The sequence below is a fragment of the Strix aluco genome, chromosome 11 (assembly GCF_031877795.1).
Source record: "Strix aluco isolate bStrAlu1 chromosome 11, bStrAlu1.hap1, whole genome shotgun sequence".
Lineage (NCBI taxonomy): Eukaryota > Metazoa > Chordata > Aves > Strigiformes > Strigidae > Strix > Strix aluco.
This window is the reverse complement of record NC_133941.1, coordinates 17,786,011-17,802,951: the sequence shown is the minus strand read 5'-3', so window position 1 is coordinate 17,802,951 and position 16,941 is coordinate 17,786,011. Positions and strand designations below refer to the sequence as shown.

The 16,941-nt window shown below is 54.6% G+C and overlaps 1 protein-coding gene across 4 annotated transcripts in view; it reads right to left on the bottom strand.

The window, feature by feature from the left end:
- Positions 1–714: 714 nt before the first annotated feature.
- STAB1 (stabilin 1) overlaps positions 715–16,941 on the bottom strand; it is a 65,912-nt gene continuing 49,685 nt past the window's right edge. For all 4 annotated transcript variants that reach the window (XM_074836387.1, XM_074836386.1, XM_074836388.1 and 1 more), the window contains 29 exons: positions 16,457–16,536; positions 15,375–15,500; positions 14,562–14,635; positions 14,138–14,212; positions 13,425–13,544; positions 12,389–12,436; positions 12,163–12,246; positions 11,120–11,266; positions 10,871–11,008; positions 10,142–10,201; positions 9,860–10,036; positions 9,290–9,376; positions 8,648–8,794; positions 8,412–8,477; positions 7,617–7,842; positions 6,849–6,998; positions 5,874–5,978; positions 5,343–5,450; positions 4,963–5,156; positions 4,130–4,274; positions 3,540–3,673; positions 3,027–3,192; positions 2,686–2,792; positions 2,351–2,470; positions 1,787–1,939; positions 1,543–1,662; positions 1,199–1,345; positions 917–1,069; positions 715–832 (listed from right to left, as the gene is read on the bottom strand). In XM_074836387.1, the coding sequence (XP_074692488.1) occupies positions 782–832; positions 917–1,069; positions 1,199–1,345; positions 1,543–1,662; positions 1,787–1,939; positions 2,351–2,470; positions 2,686–2,792; positions 3,027–3,192; positions 3,540–3,673; positions 4,130–4,274; positions 4,963–5,156; positions 5,343–5,450; positions 5,874–5,978; positions 6,849–6,998; positions 7,617–7,842; positions 8,412–8,477; positions 8,648–8,794; positions 9,290–9,376; positions 9,860–10,036; positions 10,142–10,201; positions 10,871–11,008; positions 11,120–11,266; positions 12,163–12,246; positions 12,389–12,436; positions 13,425–13,544; positions 14,138–14,212; positions 14,562–14,635; positions 15,375–15,500; positions 16,457–16,536 (3,508 nt within the window). In that variant the 3' untranslated portion in view covers positions 715–781. The remainder of the gene's footprint in view (positions 833–916; positions 1,070–1,198; positions 1,346–1,542; positions 1,663–1,786; positions 1,940–2,350; positions 2,471–2,685; positions 2,793–3,026; positions 3,193–3,539; positions 3,674–4,129; positions 4,275–4,962; positions 5,157–5,342; positions 5,451–5,873; positions 5,979–6,848; positions 6,999–7,616; positions 7,843–8,411; positions 8,478–8,647; positions 8,795–9,289; positions 9,377–9,859; positions 10,037–10,141; positions 10,202–10,870; positions 11,009–11,119; positions 11,267–12,162; positions 12,247–12,388; positions 12,437–13,424; positions 13,545–14,137; positions 14,213–14,561; positions 14,636–15,374; positions 15,501–16,456; positions 16,537–16,941) is intronic.

The following is a 16,941-nucleotide window of genomic DNA, read 5'->3' as shown; positions in this document are numbered from 1 at the left end:
AAGGTGCTGAAGTACAACGTGTAAGTGCCAGCAACCCTCAGTGAGATACACACACATGTGTCTCTCCTGCACGTTCCTCCCTGGCAGTGTGCCAGTCTGGCCTGTCAGTGTGTCACGTGTGTCACTGCCTTGTCTTTGTGCTACGTGCCAGCCTGTTGCCAACTTTCAAAACGCCTTGCTCTCGACTCCGTGGCCTAAACAATTGCTGTTTAACGTAGCTGCTCTAATCAAATGGTTGTAGTATGTGCATGTGGCATTTGATGTCTTTGTGCAATAAAAGTCTGTAGCATGTGGAACTAACTGACTAACCAACTCACTGCAGGGGGGGTGCTCTGCTCTGTCCCCTTCCAGCCCTGGGTGCAGGACCAAGAACGAGCCAGGGGCAGGTGCCTGAGGTGTCCCCCCAGGGAGCAGGGTGTGCCCCTTATGGCCGATGTGCAGGCAGGGGGGCACCTGGATGGGGCAAAGGGGTGTCTGGGGTGCTGACGAACTGATGTGACCCCACGGTGGGACGTGGGGACATGCCAGGGAGGGCTGCCCTGCCCCCGGGGCTGTCCCACACTCTGGCTGTGGGTTAAGTTAAACCTCGGCTTAACTGAGCCGCTGGAGGTGCGTGGGCAGGGCGCAGCCAGCGGGTGCGGGGCTGGGGGCAAGAAGCTGCTGGAGGCCCCACGCCGGCTGACGGGCGGGGTGGGCGCTGGGAGGCGGAGCCGGTGGCGCTGAGCTCGCTCTTTATTTCTCCGCGACTTCCGGGGCGCGGCGGGGCGGCAGGGCCGGCGCCTCAGTGCAGCAACCGGCGGGCGTCGGGGCCGGCGTCCGCCAACAGCGAGTCCTGCGGGGGCGGAGAGGACAGAGCGCGGTCAGCCCGCCGCCCGGACCGGCTGCGCGCGCGGCCGAGGGGCGGGGCGGGGCTCACGTGCAGCGGCTCGTAGTCGGGGGCGTGGCCTCCGTAGAGCGGGTTGGGGATGGCGACGAGCGGCCGCTGGGGGCGGGGCCTGGCGGCGCGCGGCCCCGCGCGCTCCTGCTGCGGCGCCGCCTCCTCCTCCTCCTCGTCCGCGCGCAGGTCCGCCTGCAAGGGGAGGCGCGGGATTGGCGGGGCCCTCCGAGGTGGGCGGGGCTCCCCTCTCCCCTCAGGCCAGGCCGCCGTCCCCCTGCCCTCGGCCCAGAGCGGCCGCTGCCCCGCCGGCTGCACTGTCACCTGGAAATACCCGAACTGCTCCTCCCGCCGCCGCCGCCGCACGCAGTAATAGCCGACGCCGGCACCGGCGGCCAGCACCAGCGCAAAGCACAGCGCCGACAACGTCCCTGCGGCCACGGAGCCCGACGCCTGCGCCACGCCGTTCACCTGCGTCGGAAGACAGCGGCCCGGTTACTGCACTCTGCTGGCAGAGCCAGGGGAGCTCCCGCACACCCCCCGCTGCGGCTCAGGCCGAAATGAGCCAGGAGAGCACAGAGGGCGAGGCCGGTCCTCGTCGCCGTTCCCAGGCCTGGCCCCAGCTCTTTCAGCACCTTCCTTCCCCGTTGGGGCACTCAGACACTCACCTGACCAAGGTGAACGATGGGCGGTGGGATCCTCAGCGGCTCTGCAATCGCATGAATGATGCCGTTGAAAGCTACAATGTCCCACTCCACAATCATCGTGTCATTGATCCCCTTGGCATCCTATAGCACAGGACAGAGATGATGGTACCTGACCAGAAAGCCTCTCCCTTGTTTCCTGTCTCAAAAGAGACGTGGTGAAAACTTGTGGGTTTTTTTTTTTGACCTCTGCCATGGTTAAACCTACGGAGTGCTCTGTACTGTTGCCCACTGAGAGGTCTGATACATGGAGGTCATATCCTGACTGGGACGGGATGATGGTGCCCGTTGTGAGGTTGAAGCTGAAGAGAACGACATTGCTGGATGACACATGGAGCTTCAGTTCTTCGCCTGTCAGCGTCTAAAAAAGCAACAGGGACGAGAAACAGCCGAGCTGGCTCTCACCCCTTCCCTCCTGCTGTGTGCAGCTCCACCTGGCCTAAGCCCAGACACTCTCCATGGCCGCAAGGTGGCTCAATTCACAGGCAACATGGTACAAAACTGCTGTGCAGAGAAGGGGGGACTGCCATCCTTAGAAACAGTCAAAGCTCAACTGGAGGAGGCTCGGAGCCACCTGACCTAAATGGCTCTTCTGAGTGAGGGCTTGGGCTAGAGACCTCCAGCGGTCCCCTCTGACCTAAACTCCTCCTCCTTCCCCAGACCCTATTTCACACCACCATCCGGCCAGCTTTGGCAGACTCCTGCTTTCCTCTGGGGCTCTGATAGTTTGTTCCATGCGCCCTCGAGCGGCCGCTCATCCCTGCTTGCTTACTTCATTGTCTGCGAAGCCAGAATTCAGAGGGACAAAGAGAGTTTTGGGAGCGGAGTCATCAGACAAATAGATGAAAAAATCCAGTCCTTCTTCTGTGTCATTGGCAAAATCGAGCAACATCTGGAAAATATGTAAGATCCTCCCCATCAGCACAGTGTTGTTACCTTCCTCCACCCAGGAAACATTCCCCAGCCCTGGAAAGAAAACACCTCTGTGTTTGTACTCTCTACCCCGCATGCAGACCAAACCACCACTTTTCCCTGTTACAGCTGATCCCTCCCTCTGCCTCGCTGCCGGCTGCTGGTGTACCGAAGCACCAGGAGAGCATCGCTTACAGAATAGAAGGTGGAGAAGCGAGCGTGGTCTGCGAGCACGTCGGGGAGTTTGCCGCTGCACCAATACCCATCTCCCACGAACCCATCACGGCAGGTGCAAGTCAGATCTGCAAAGGAACGCCATGATGTGAGTTGACTCGCCAATGCTGGCTACACCCACCACTTCTCCCTTGATTTCTGGATACCCCTGAGCATGTTTCCTCCTGACATGGGCATGGGAAGAGGGGGATGTGCCCACCGGCCTGTGCCTCATAGTCCGAGGGCAGTTCTTTGCCTGCTGCCCCGACACGTGTCTTGTGCCTGACAGGACTGTCCCCAGGAAATGTGCTCGGGCCACTCACCCTTCTCCCGGTAGCAGAACGCATCCCAGGTCTCACTCAGGTTGCTGCGGTAGCCGTAGTCCACGATGCCCACTCGGTTAGCCCCACAGCTGGGGTTGGGGTAGGCTGTGGGGTAGCCAGCTGTGCCGTTGTCCAGCCAACCCACCAAACACAGATGGAATCCCATCTAGCAGAGGAAAATAAATTATTAGATTAAAAACAGTATCTCTGGCCCAGGTTTTCTGCCCTGATGCACACTCCCATCGTGCAGCTTCATCTGACATGCCCCCAACACCTACAGGGTTGGGCACTGCCAGAGGTCTTGTCCCAGCGTGACTGGCAAGACCCACCAGCCGCCCGGGTTTCACGGATGCAGACGGAGCAAACAGGGCCTGGCCGAGGGGATGAGGGGTCACCCACCCCCACGTCATGGGCTCGCTACCACTGAACCGGCCCAGGGAGAAGCAGGGCATGTCCCCACCCCACGAGGCAATGGAGCCAGCCCCTGCCCGACCCCTGAACCCCTGTCCTCACCTGCTGTGCTGCTGAGAGCTGCCGGAAAGTGGCCAGGGAAGCACCTTCTGCAGCACAGGCCTTCTGAGCCTGCTCGTAAGTAAAGTCATACTTTTTTCGGGGTGACTGCAGATGAAACACACCCATAGTCTTGTCTGCAAAATACCAAGACGCAGGAGCATCAGCACAGTATAGAGAGGGAGCAGCCTCCCTGGGGCAGTCGTGAGCACAGACAGCACTGCCAGCAGAGGGTGCTCTGTGCTGCACGGGAGGGTGGGATGTGGACAATGCTCAAGTGAGGGTGAGGTGGGATGCAGCACAGCTTCCTCTGAGAGCTTCTCGCCTTCCACAGGGGAGCCAGTGCTTACTGGCAGTGTAATCCCACCAGAGGCCACCTCACGTGTCACACAGGAGCAGACAAGGATGGCTCATCCTCCCCACATGACATGTAGGGGAAAAGGGGAATGTGAAAACCAGACCAAGCTACAGAAGCGACTCCCCAGCCCCTTGGCCGTCCCACCCTCCAGCTTCCTGAGCCAGAGGGTGAAGTGAGGGAGTGTGACCTCTCCAGGGAACATCGTCCCTGGCACTGCGGGGTTGCGCACACTCACCATGGAAGTGCAGGTCGGTGCAAATGGCCTCCCGATGGCACTGCCCGTTGTCTTCCAGGCACCGGTCCGTGGGGGGCACGGCCTCTTCCAGGCACTGGATCCCGTCACCAACGTAGCCCCGCTTGCACTCGCAGCGCCGCTCGTTCTGCAGCACAAAGGAAGGATGGCATCTGTGCGAGTGCAGACACACAGATGCCAGCTGGGGATCCTTGTATCCCTGTGAAGATGGGGATGAGCCTTCAAAATGCCTCTACAGCCTGCTGGGACTACGACAGAGCTACAAAAGGCCACGTGGCCTCTATTCTACCCCTACATCTAACTGCACACGAACCAAAAAATGTCACATTGCATGCTTGTCACACGCTGTTTGAAAGACAGCTGAGCTCTGAAGTATGTGGCTCATGGTTCTTGCACTACATCATGCTTCCAGTCCCATCTTTTGGCCTGCAGTGAGCTCTGGTTCCTCTGCAAAAATGGCTGGCACCAGCCTCAAAGGACCATCCCCGTGCACCCAAAACAGTCCACAAATGCCACAACTGAGGCCTGTGCCCCTTAGGCAGAGCAATGGGGAAAAATGGCCTCAGCATAGCATCACCAGGACCATCACCATAACTAGGCAACAGATGGAGGGCATGGCCCCTGCCTGGCAGTAAGGATCTGCAGGATGAATGCAACAGCTGAGGGGACCAGAGAGGAGTGGAAGGCTTGGGGATGGCAGTAATGGGGGACACTGTCACATCACTGTCCTCCAGCAGCCTGAAGCATCCCACCGCAGCCACCTGCGCTGTTCTTCCAGGCATGCAGATCTCCCCGGACCGAGGGGATGTACTCACCGGCCCAGTGCTGATGCAGTCGGCGTGCTGGCTGCAGTCCCCGTTCCTACCATCCGCACACCTGTCTATGGGGTCGCAGACGTAGCCGTCGCCTCCGTACCCAGGAGCACAGGCACAGGAGACGTTCACGCCCACCTGCGTGCACTGTGCGTGCCTGGCACACCCCCCGTTGTCCTGGCTGCACATGTCGATCACTGCAGGGATAAAAGTGTTAGGTTAACTAAAACACCTTGCTAGGTGTCCTGGTGGTCGGTCTGTCTGTCCTGCCAGTCATCACACCAACATGGCAGCAGGAGGTGGTCACCTGTTGTCTTGCTGTGTTGTCTGCCTGCCCCTTCGCTCACCATCCCCCCACCCCAGCCCCTCGTGGCTGCCCCTACCTGAGCACATTATCCCATCTCCTTCGTAGTGTAGGTTGCACTCGCAGAGGTTGCCGGAGCGGCAGACGGCCTGGGGGTGGCACAGTGGAGAGCAGGTGGGCGTCATGACTGAAACCAGAAGTCACACAGCTCAGAATGATAGACGGGCTGCAACACGGGCACGGCTGCCATTGCCGGCCTCTGCCCCCGGCCACCTGCCCTCACCACCCCTCTCCCCCTGTGCTTTTCTGCAGATGCCTCCCCCAAACACAGAGGACTGTTACTCCATCAGATACACCTCAGGCCTTCACCTCACCCTCAAGCTCTTCTTGGAGCACCTCTGAGCTCAGGGACTTGTTCATGATCAAGTGGAGCTTTCCTCCTCCTCACTACCCCAACCTTTGTGAAATTCAACAGCACGGGCCAGATCTCAGGATGAGCCCCACAACTGAGAGGTGCTTGTTGGACATATTTCTGACCAGCTACTGGGAAGTGGCCAATATGGCACCAGGTCCCAGGGAACAGCAGGTGACAGGGCTTGGCATCCCTCACCTAGTCTGATTTCACAGCGGTCTCCAGTCCAGCCCTCAGCACAGAAGCAGAAGCCATCACCATGCAGGCCTCCGTTGCACACACCATTCTCGGTACAGTTACACTCTGCGAGGAAAGGACAAAAAAACTGTCATGGCATCTTCCTTGATGGCAGTGAAAGGCCACGCTCAGGCCACAGGACAGCCACATGGCAAAAACATGGCTTGTGTGCGCAGTGCATGAAGGGAGGCACGGCAGCACACACGCACCCCTTCCTGTCGCTGCCAGCCCCGGCTCCCCCGCCCCAACACACACCCTCCACAGAGGAGAAAAAGCCTCTCTGCACCCACAAACCCTCATCATTCCCCTCTCCTGGGCATTTCGAGAGATGTTTTTTTCACTCCGAGTCCCTACAAACATACAGCCATCAAAAACATTCCTGGAGACCCCAGAAGGCCCAGCTTGGGGTGGGAGGATGGGGGACTCCCTTTGCCTTCCCTTAGCCTTTGCCTCACAGGGGCACAGGTCCCTGCTGAGCATGTCCCAGGAGATGCTCTTTCTGTACAGGGTTCATCACAACTTACAGATTTGTCCCCCAGCTCAAAATACATCTTAATACTTTCTGCCAGACTGGGGCTCTCAGCTGTGCTGGACAAACAAGAAGGGGTCTTTGACCCCGGGGGCCTTGGCATGGAAGTGAGGCCATCGGCAGCACGGCTGCACTGGCCACAGCTCCCAGCACGGCCACCCAGCCTTCTCAAACTACAGCTGGATCAGCAGCTGTCCGGCCAAGAGTCCAGGGAGGGATGTTCCTAGTCCTAGAGGTCTGACCCAAGTGTTGTGGGGACTGATGCACGCGTGGCAGCACTGACTCCCACGCTTTAGGCTGCAAAGAGGCCAGCCTGGCACCTGCCCCCGCTCCAAGCAGCACCATGTGCCACAGCCACCTCTGTGCAAACCTCCCCGGTCGCTGCCCCCCCGCAGCTCCCCCCTTACCTCGGCAGTCTGGCCCGTATCTGCCTGGCGCACACAGCTCACAGCTGGTCCCGATGAAAGCCTGGCTGCAGTTGCATCTCCCTGAACCACCGATTTTGTCATTGCAGGTGCCACGGTTACTGCACGGTGCCTCCAGCCCTCCCGGGCACACTGCAAATAGGACACCTTAGTGAGGCTGCAGTGACAAAGGGACCCGTGCTGGAGGGGAGGCACCCGCGGCCCCAAGCAGAGCCTGCACCACGTGAACTGCCACTTACAGGGTGCTCAGACCACAGAGCCTGCTCGGCTGTCTGGGGACATCCCAGGACAACAAACCTTAGGAACAGGGGCAAGAGGGACAAATCTGTCATAGCTTCCAACCTGGGAAGACCCTCTGTTGTGATGTGCTGGGTCTGTGCTGGCCCACCCCATGCCAACCAGCAGCAGACTCATCCAAGGACGTGAAAGCTGCCCATGCACAAAGCACAGAGGGACGATGCCAGGGAATGGCTGAACATTGGCAACATCTAGGGGTGAGTGACATGTCTGACAGCAACCCCCAGCAGCCCTGTGCCCAGGGCTCTCCAAGGAAAGGGAACTAACTCCCTGTTACGATACCATCCATGTGCACAGGGGATTGTTCCCTGCACCCCCTACAGACTGGGGCTCCCTGCCTGTGGTTTTGCCCATCCTTCTCCAGGGAAGCACATTCATGGATGCCAGATGTCTGCGCTGAACCTTCCCACAGGAGAAAGGGCCAGTGCGGGAAAGGGTCGTGCAGCTCCTTACCCCGACAGTCACGGCCATAGTGGTTCGCACAGCACTGAGGGGCCCACTGGGTGGAAACACAGCTCCGCTTGCAGCCTCGTTTCAGAGGCCCCCTGGAAGAGAAGTGTCTTCTGAAGGAGTCCCACGGGGAGGGTGGCCAGGATGGCCGCAACAGGGAGTTGCGGTGAAACAGAAAAGTGTTTCTCAACAGCTGGTTTCCGTAATAGTAGCAGCGCCTGGTTTCCCCCTGCGAGGAAACAGGCAAAACACAGAGTTTGCCACATTGGTCACTGACGTCTCACCTTGACTTTTTTTGTGCCACTCTTTCAGTTTTATGACAAGTAACAGAGGCTTTCTAACGTGCGATGGGGCTGGTGACAGAGGAGCCACAGGTGTACCTCAGGGACATGCCAGAGAGACAACAGGCAATGCAGGGAGAGTTGGGGGACAATCACTGTCCCCCAGGGCTGCTCTCCATCTGATCCCTGGTCCATCTTCAGTGGCCAGGCCGAGCTCTTGTGCTATAAAGTACCCAGAGAAGCCGCCAGTGCTGCTGCAGGGACCCCTGCAGCTGCTGTCACCCATATAGGGACTGACCAAGCAAAGACCACTGGAGCCCCTGGCCCCATGTTGCTCAGCCCAGCCCCTGCCCTATGGGACCGTGTGACATGGAGCAAGGCATGGACAATGTGACCGATCCGAGGGACTCGCCACATGCAGGTGTGCCTTCATTTTGCTGCTAAAACATGAGGGGTGTGTGGGCATTGTCATCAGCCCCAGAACAGGCCTCCTTGGTGACAAAGCTGTGAGCTTTACCCTTTGAATGGAGCCAGGAGGGCAGGGTGGCTCGAAGCCGCAGAGTCCGCAGCTCTCTGTAGATCCCTGTGGAGGGAAAAAAGAAACCTCACAACAACTCAATATGTGCTTCTGCCTCTCTCGGCTGCTCGGAGCTTTGCCGAGGAAGAGCAGCAAGCCATCCCGACATCCCTCTTCCCAGGCATGGGGCTCAACAGGTGGCACAGATCTTCACTGGCCTTATCGCAAGTGCTCACCTGTAGCTCAACAAAGATGAACTCATCACACCGAGATCCCAGATCTGGGGGCTCCAACAGCCTATTGATGCCGTAAGCAATGCCCCCATTGAATTCCATGTGCCTCTGGATGATGGTGGCATCGCTGTTCCCCACCAGAAGCTCCCCCTACCAGAGGAAGAAAGCAACTTGTGATCCTGGCAGACCTTATGTCCTGGCTGCACCACCCAAAAGTTGCCCTTTTTGGCTGCCATGACTTCTCAATCACCTCAAGAACTCTCCAAAATCTCTGTGCTCATGTCCTTGACCACCCTCCCCGACTGCCACTTTCCATGGACACCTCTCCTAAGAAACGGCCTCTGGCCATGTAACGTGTGCTCTGTAAGGGTCATGGCACCATGTGGTTGCCTTTGCAACCTGCTCCTCGTGAAGTGCACGTGCAGGTACCACACGCCTCTGAATGTTCCTGACAGCTGGCCACAGAGTCTCGAGCCTCTCTACAGGCTCAGCTGCAGCCAGGGGAATGGGGTGTCTCAGCCTGCAAGCACCCCAACTCTGTGTTCACCTCCTGCCAGTGACCAACGCGGAACATCAGCTGTCCCGTCGCTATGCCCAGGGACACCCACGCGGCGGAAAGCAGAGCCCAGCGTCGCCATCACTCACCACATGGGTTTTGCTGCAGCTGAATGAGACGGTGGAGCCGTGCATGGTCCGTATGGATTTGACTTGGGGCATGTTACCAGCCATAATCTAAGAGGGAAAAAGAAGAATGTGAAGGGAGAGACAGGTAAAACTGGCAGTTCATACTGCCCGGTGAGGACAGGGGTCAGCAGCCACACTGAGAGGGGGTGTGATGTGGCAGCACATGAAACCAGTGTGGGTGGAACAGTGCAAGCAAGCCCTGGTTTTGCTCAGCTGGACTCTTCCCTTGTTCATCACCCCTGCAGACAAGAGCCTGTTTGTGAGCCTTGCATTGACACTCTGGTGGTGAGGTGGCCTCCCCAGGAAGCTGATGACAGAAGGTTTCAGCTAAGCCACGCTGCACCAGAGGTTCATGATGAAGTGGTAGTTGCCTCAATACTCAAACAGCTTTGTGTCTTCTCAAGACAACTAATATGCTGCATGTTCTACAGCAGCAAAATATTTGGCAAGGTCGCTCTGGTGTAACCATAGGCAAGTGGTGGCACCACATGTGGCCTCAGGAGGTACGAGCCTGTTTGTTGCCACATTTACCTTTGTGTCCCTGATCATGTGTGCTTTGAGGTAGGAGGCCAGCACGTCCCGATGCTCTCTGCGGTACAGCCACTTCTGCCTTTCCTCTGAGAGGGAGTTAAACGCAGCATCTGTGGGCCACAGCATGGTGAAGGGTCTATGCAGGGGGTCACTAATCAGTGGCAGCAGCTCCGCATCCTGTCAAGATAAAAGGGGATGCAAACAAAAAGCCACATGCCAAAACTGAACGTGTAGATGTAACACACCACCTCCCCACAGAGCAGCAGGAGTCAGGTCACTCACCTGCAGCAGCTTGCTATAAATGGTGTACCCAAAGGCCTCTGCCACTTCCGTGATATTTTGCTACAGAGGGAAGAAAGCAAACAACTGTCACTATGAGGTCCCCCTCCAGGACCTGGAGCAGCAATGCAGGGGATAAACCAGATGGTTAACAACTATAGTAGCTAAACACAAGTTTATCTGTGTCATCATCCTGCTGATGGATTTGGCCTGGTGAGTGCTGGCATTCAGCAGCCACCTCTTTTCTGATTCATCCTGGGTAGATGCAGCTATGGCAGGAGCTGGGATGAATTTCAGCACTCTGCTGTGCTGTACAGAAAATGTGTTATCTTCTGTAAAACGCAGGATCTATAAGCTCCTAGCACTTGTTTGAAGAGTACCAGAGAGACATTGGCAATCTCATGCTGCAATCTGCTCTGCACTGGAAAAGGAGTGTGATGGTTGGCATTGGACACGAACCCCCTGCCTGCATCCAGCACTGTTGTTTCTTAGTGATGGATAAGACTCCTTCTGTCCCAAACACGACTATGCCACAAATGCTGTCACCTTCACAAGCCAAACCTGTGCCCTCAGACAACCCCTACACAGCTAGGAGCAGGGAGGAAGAACACCCCACATGGCCTTGGGCTGAGGGCTTCTCAGGGACAGCACTACCAGAGCTGCTCGGAGAAGGATCCTAGTCCTGTCCTCACCACAGCAGTTACCAGGGCGCAGTCACTGCTTCAGCCTTACCCGTGAGATCTCTGAGGAAATGTTACTGCCCACCAGGTCACTTGGAATGAGGATCTGGTTGATGAAATGAATGACCCCATTCATGCCGATGATGTCACTCACGACCACTTTGGCTTCCTCATTGAGATAGATGCTATTCTGAGAGAGAAGGGATGCAATGAGGTATTGCCACCACAGTGGCCTTCAAATGACATCAAAAGTGACATCCTGACAAGTGGGACAGGGAAGGGAATCATGGCAGAAAATTACCTCTTTCACTGTGATCTTTATGTTGTGGCCAGATAAAGATGTAAGGGACTCCTGGGCTTCCAGGTCATTGGACAGCAATTTCTGGCAACCCACCATGTGGTAGCGAAGCAGGTCCCGGAGGAGACCTCTGCTCCTCCACTCCTCAAACTACAGACAGAAAACAAGAATGAGATCACACTGGGGGCACTTCGCCTTTCGGGGGGGGGCCTAGACCCGATGAGGGAGACCTGGATTGCCCAATTTCCCTCTGACCCACCCCTGCAAGAAAGCCAGTTCCCCCAAAACACAGTGACTGCACAAAACCATTTGAGAGCTTTGGGAGACTTCAAACAGGCTTGACAAAACCAGCATTCAGGTCCCTTGATGGAGAACAAATGACCATACCGGCCTCAAGGAAGTGATGCCTGGGATATGCAGTTGTTGGGAATTGTTCTTTTATTTGGTGTATGGGGGGGCCTATGAGAAAAAGGATGGAACTAGTGGTGTGAAGCTGCACAACAGGACTTGTCAGCGATGGCACTGGGATATTCCATTACACTGATACCAAAAAGCTGTTGTTTAAGAATCTGGTTCACAGACTCGTGTATAAGAATCTCTCCTCCCTCAGGTCTCCACTTGCCCCAAACATCCCACTTGTTGGGATTAGATGGAAGGGACCAATGGAAGTGGAATGGCAGGGTCTGGGGCACAGAGAAGGAATAAGGTCTTCGTCACAGATGCCTTGAAGCCTTGCTGTTACCAGCCTCTCATAGCCATGGGCATCACTGATTTGGCACAGTGCCTCTGAGGACCATGAGACAGGGTCTCCAGTAAGGGTCTCCTTACAACAGGAGCCATGTCCACTCCTGCCCAGACAGTCTCTGCGGTGAGTCGGCCTCCAAACCTCTGCGCTCTTACACCGATGGAGAATGGGGGGTGCCTTTAACCCCCTGCAGTGCAGCCCCTTTGCCTCAATTCACTGGGCAGAACAGCCCCGGAGGGGACACTGCCACGACTGGAGCTTGCCAAACACCTGACAGTGCTTGGGATGGGAGGACTCTTACCGTTGTGGTGTTTCCTATGAAATCTGTCCGTGGGACAAAGACAGTGAAAGGCCCTGCCCCACTGAGCTCCTTCATCTTTTCTGCCTGTGGTAGAAGAGAATTTGTGGGAAGGGAAACAGAAAACACGGTTTCAGTTAGCAAGACCCTTTGCAGAAAACCCTAAGTGGGATTTACTACACAGAGCTGGGGTAAAGCTGTAGTAAAGACAAAGCTGTTTGTCACCAACCAGCATCATCTTGAAGAACACAGAGGCGTCTTCGATCCTTCCGAGCTCCTTAAACAAAGAGAAGGAGCTGGTGTTAGCAGAGTCTTTCCGTTTGCTCTGTGACCTGCTGCTTTCACTCCAGGTCACTCTCCCACCCAAATGAGACATCGTTCTCCTGACACACCATAGTGAGCTTTCCCTCCCTCCCTCGCCAGCACTGCGGGCACGGATGATGTGGAGGTTACAAAGCAGGCACGGACCATTCACATCACAGATGCTGCAGGATGGAGCAGAGAGAGAGATGAAAGCTGGCTGCTTCTGCAGCAGCTGTCTCATAGGTGTAGGTCCCCTGTGCTCACGGGACACCTCGAGTGCTTCACACAACCTCCGCTTTAACCTCATTGTGCTGCCACTACCAGTTCTGGGATGCTGTCCAGAGTGGCAGACATAGGCTTGACAGGGCAAACTCCCTGTCCTTACGACACTAACTTTCAGTAAAAGCAGAAGCACAGAACTGAATCCAGCTCCTTCTTCCCGGCTCTGCTGTGAGGATGACAGCTTTTATGTGCCACTACCAGAAAAGGTCACCAGTTTGCCCAAGGACAGCTGTTGTATTGGCAACAGAACAGATAGACTGCTGCCCTCCAGACTGGATCCCAAGTCCTGGCATGACCACAGGGGACACCTGCCCTGATCCCACAGGCCAGGAGAAGTGGGTTCCCCTGGGAAAAAAAATTACTTCCATTTTGTTTATAACATTAAGAAAACAACATCCTGGAGGCATAGCCAATGGTGCTGACAGAGCAGCAGAGTGTTCACGTCATGACTCCCTTTGGAGCAGTCGCTTCACTGTGATTCTCTCCCACAGCTGGCACACCAAATACACCTATGATTTATGGATAGTTTGCCTCAAAGCACCTGTCTCCACTCCTACAACACACACGCGTTGATAAGACACTACAGATCTGCTCACCTGCAGCTTACGCTTGGAGTGGAGGGAGCAGTTTGCTGCAGGGCAGGGGGCCCAAACACAAAAGATGCTGCGCATGCTTCTCACCTGATACACCTTGCCGCGGCAGGTGAAGCCATCTCCAATACTGTGCCAGGAGCAGGAGCAGTTTCGAGTGCCAGGGCCTGTGTACTTGCAGAGCCCAAACGGACTACAGCCTCCATTGTTCTAGCATGAAAAGCAAAAGGCTTGCATGGAGGGGCATCATCAACAATTTGAATGGCCACTTGCGTGCGGGAGCTGCTAACTACATCCAGCCCAGTGGAAGGAAACCATTCCACCTGTCTAGTGCCTTAGAATAAACCTCATCCAAATCCTCACGGGTTTTGCAGCACCAAATCTTCCCAAGAAACAGAACTTTCACACCTTACTTTGGAACCCAAAGTGATGACAAAATCCATGATTCAGACAGACATTTTGACATGGCAGTGATGCCATGAGCACAGACTACTTGTAAGTTTTTGAGTCTGTCCCATACAAAATGGATGCAAAGAAATGAGCCCATGTGCCTCCAACCCTGTGTCACTCTTTCCACACTGCTTCTCCCACAAGAGGGAGTACCAGGTGGATGACATACTTGCAGGTCATTGTGAGAGGGAATGGAAACCAAACACACCAGGAAATCCTTTTGGTATGTGAAAAGGCAAGACAGCCAGCTCTAAAGAAGCAGGCTAACCCTGTTCTTGCTGTTAACTGTTGGGAGAAAGGAACGCTTCAAGGCTGTGGCCTTCACCTCTGGTAGCAGCAATATACAGACATACCTGTTCACACAAATTGATGGGGTTGCACTGGCTCACGCCATCCCCACTGTAACCAGGAAGACAGTTGCAGGCAACCTGGAGGGAGAATAGAAGCTCAGTCTGAAACTTGGGCCCAATAAAGCCAACACACAATGGCTGAGCTGGGTGGAAAGCATATGGTATAGCAGCCATCGCTACATTCACGAATAACCATGCTTGTGTCAACAACAAATATAACCCGAGACAGCCTCCAGTGTCTGGCCAACAGAAGGCATCTGCTTTCAAGGAAACAGCAATCTTTTTGTGCCCTTCCAAGGCAACTTTTCTATGTGGAAGGTAATAAGCACAAGGCAGCACACTGCAATGGAAAGGATTGTCTCTAAGAGAATTACACAGTAGTGACAACCTCCATAATAATGTTCTGACATCCATCTTACATACTCACCTTTTTCGGGCCTGTTTTAATGCACTCTGCGTTGGTGTGGCAGCCTCCATTGCTTTCGAGACAGAGATCAATTTCTGCAGCAAAACAATAAGGCCACATCATTGCTGGGGGCTGCTCAAGGCAGCTGGGAATTGGTGACCCAAACAGGTATCGGGAAAGCAACAGGGAGGACCTTCCCACCTTGGGAAACAATTTGGTGGAAAAGTGACTTGTGATAGCAAAGGAACTGCAAGTTCTACTCCTGCCACACGTGGGTCCCCAAGTTGTGATAAATCTGCCCACAGAAAATGCCACGCCTGCCCAGGTGTGCTTTAAAGGATATGAGAGGACTGGTCTCTCCCACAGCTCCATCTTCATCTCAGAGCACCACTGTGGGAGACTGCCCTCACCCTCTGTCTCTGGACCTCTCCACGACATGCGTCAGGGTAAGGAACCTCTCAGGGCTCTCCTGGTTTGAGACCAAAACACTGGTCTGAGGCCACCCAGCAAGACACCAGCGTGGGCACTCTGCCCTGTTTTGAGTGGCACTGTGCTGGGACAGTGATGACCACAGAATGCTGAGCACATACCTATGGGTATGTATGTACACACGTACATGTATGTGTGCATATACCTCAACAAAAAGCAGAAAGACAGTTGAATCAAGATCAGCCAGCAGTTACTTGCTTTGAAATAACCACTGCATGAACAAAGTGAAAGGAGAATTGAGTTACTCAACATTTTAACCTGAAATTTTAACACTTTTCGTCTGAAATTCCCCTTTGCACAGATGATGCCTCATCACTCCCACCAAAACATGCACTGAGCACTCACCCACGCAGAGCGTCCCGTCTCCAGCGTAGCCTTCCTTACAAACACAGGTTCTCTCTCCTGGGGATACTTTAGTACACACCGCGTGTATGGAGCAGCCACCATGATCGATGGTGCATGGATCTATTTCTGTGACCACAAACAAGAGAAGCAGAATCAATTCAAAGCATCTAGGAAAGATGTACTGTGCCAGAATGGTCATCCATCTTAATAAAAAGCATCTTATTAAAATCCCTTTGTTTCTCAATGAAATGGTAGGTCCTTTAAAGGCATGGGGCCTCATCCAGATCTGAGAGAGGCCAGTCCGAAAGTCATGTTGAGCTTACATAGCTCCCAAATTGGACTAAGAAGTCTTTCAGTCACAGCATTTGCTCACTGAGGACTAATGGTTAGACGAGAAAAAAAAAATTTTCCTGCACATACATTTATATAATGGTGGGTTTTTTGCTTCCCCCATCCCCACTACTTGTTTTCAAACAAGGGCAACACTGAAAAGAAACTGTGATGTCTACCAGTGTTTTGACTGTTACAATTTTATCACTGGTGGGTTTTTTTCTTGTCTGCTTGCTTTTGACAGAGACCAGGTTTGTACGTAGCTCTAGAGCAGTATTCCAAAATCCTGCCTCATTTTGGCACAACTGCTGCACTGCTTCTACCCAATTTTGGCATGGCCAGCAAAGGCCAGCATAGGAAGAGCACAAAATTCTAGCATCCATATTCCAGGGATTCATGGCCAAAATCATCGTATCTTTGCCACCATTGCTGTGATATCAGAACTAATGCAGCCCATTCATGTGCATCTCTCTCCACCAGCAAGAACTGCCCTGCTACACTTGCCTGCCTTTTCATCCCCTCTCTCGCAGGCTCTAGCCACAACAAGAGCGTCCTGAGTAAAGCTCTGGACTGGAAAACTTCTCTACCAAAGCATGGCAGAGTTCATGGTGGATGGCTGATAGGAAAAGTGTTTGAATGATCTTTCCTCTGGCAACATCAAGCCATTTATTTCACAAGCGAAACCCTTGTCTTTGCACAGCTTAAGCAGGTGTTTGTAAACTGTGAATCCTGCCCACCCTTGCTGGACATACCTGTGCAATAGGTCCCATTCCCTGTGTACCCAGCAGAGCAGAAGCACATAGGTGAGGAATCTGCAGAACTATTGAGGCAACTGAAACAATAAAGGCGTAAACAATCACTAATGTCACCTCCTGATTTGCTTGGCCAGTGGGAAACACTATACAAGTCTGGCGTATGCAAGTCAGAGACCACAACGACCACAGGAGGAACACGCCTGAAGTTGCTGTGTATTTCTTTACAGCACCGAGTACTCAAGTCACGCTGGCCAGGGAGCTGGCATCAGGCACAGGCTTCTCACCTCGCACAGTGCACCTTCACCATGCCCACGTGCTTCTGCACGGTACAACAGAGATGGCTGAGTCCCGCTACCGCAAAATAGGAGACCGGATAATGGATGGAGAAGGCAGCAAGAGGGAGTCATCACAGCCCATTAGCCTATTTAATTTTTTTGTGGGGGCAGTCAAGGCAGAAAGGGATTGTAAATGGCTGGTTGATT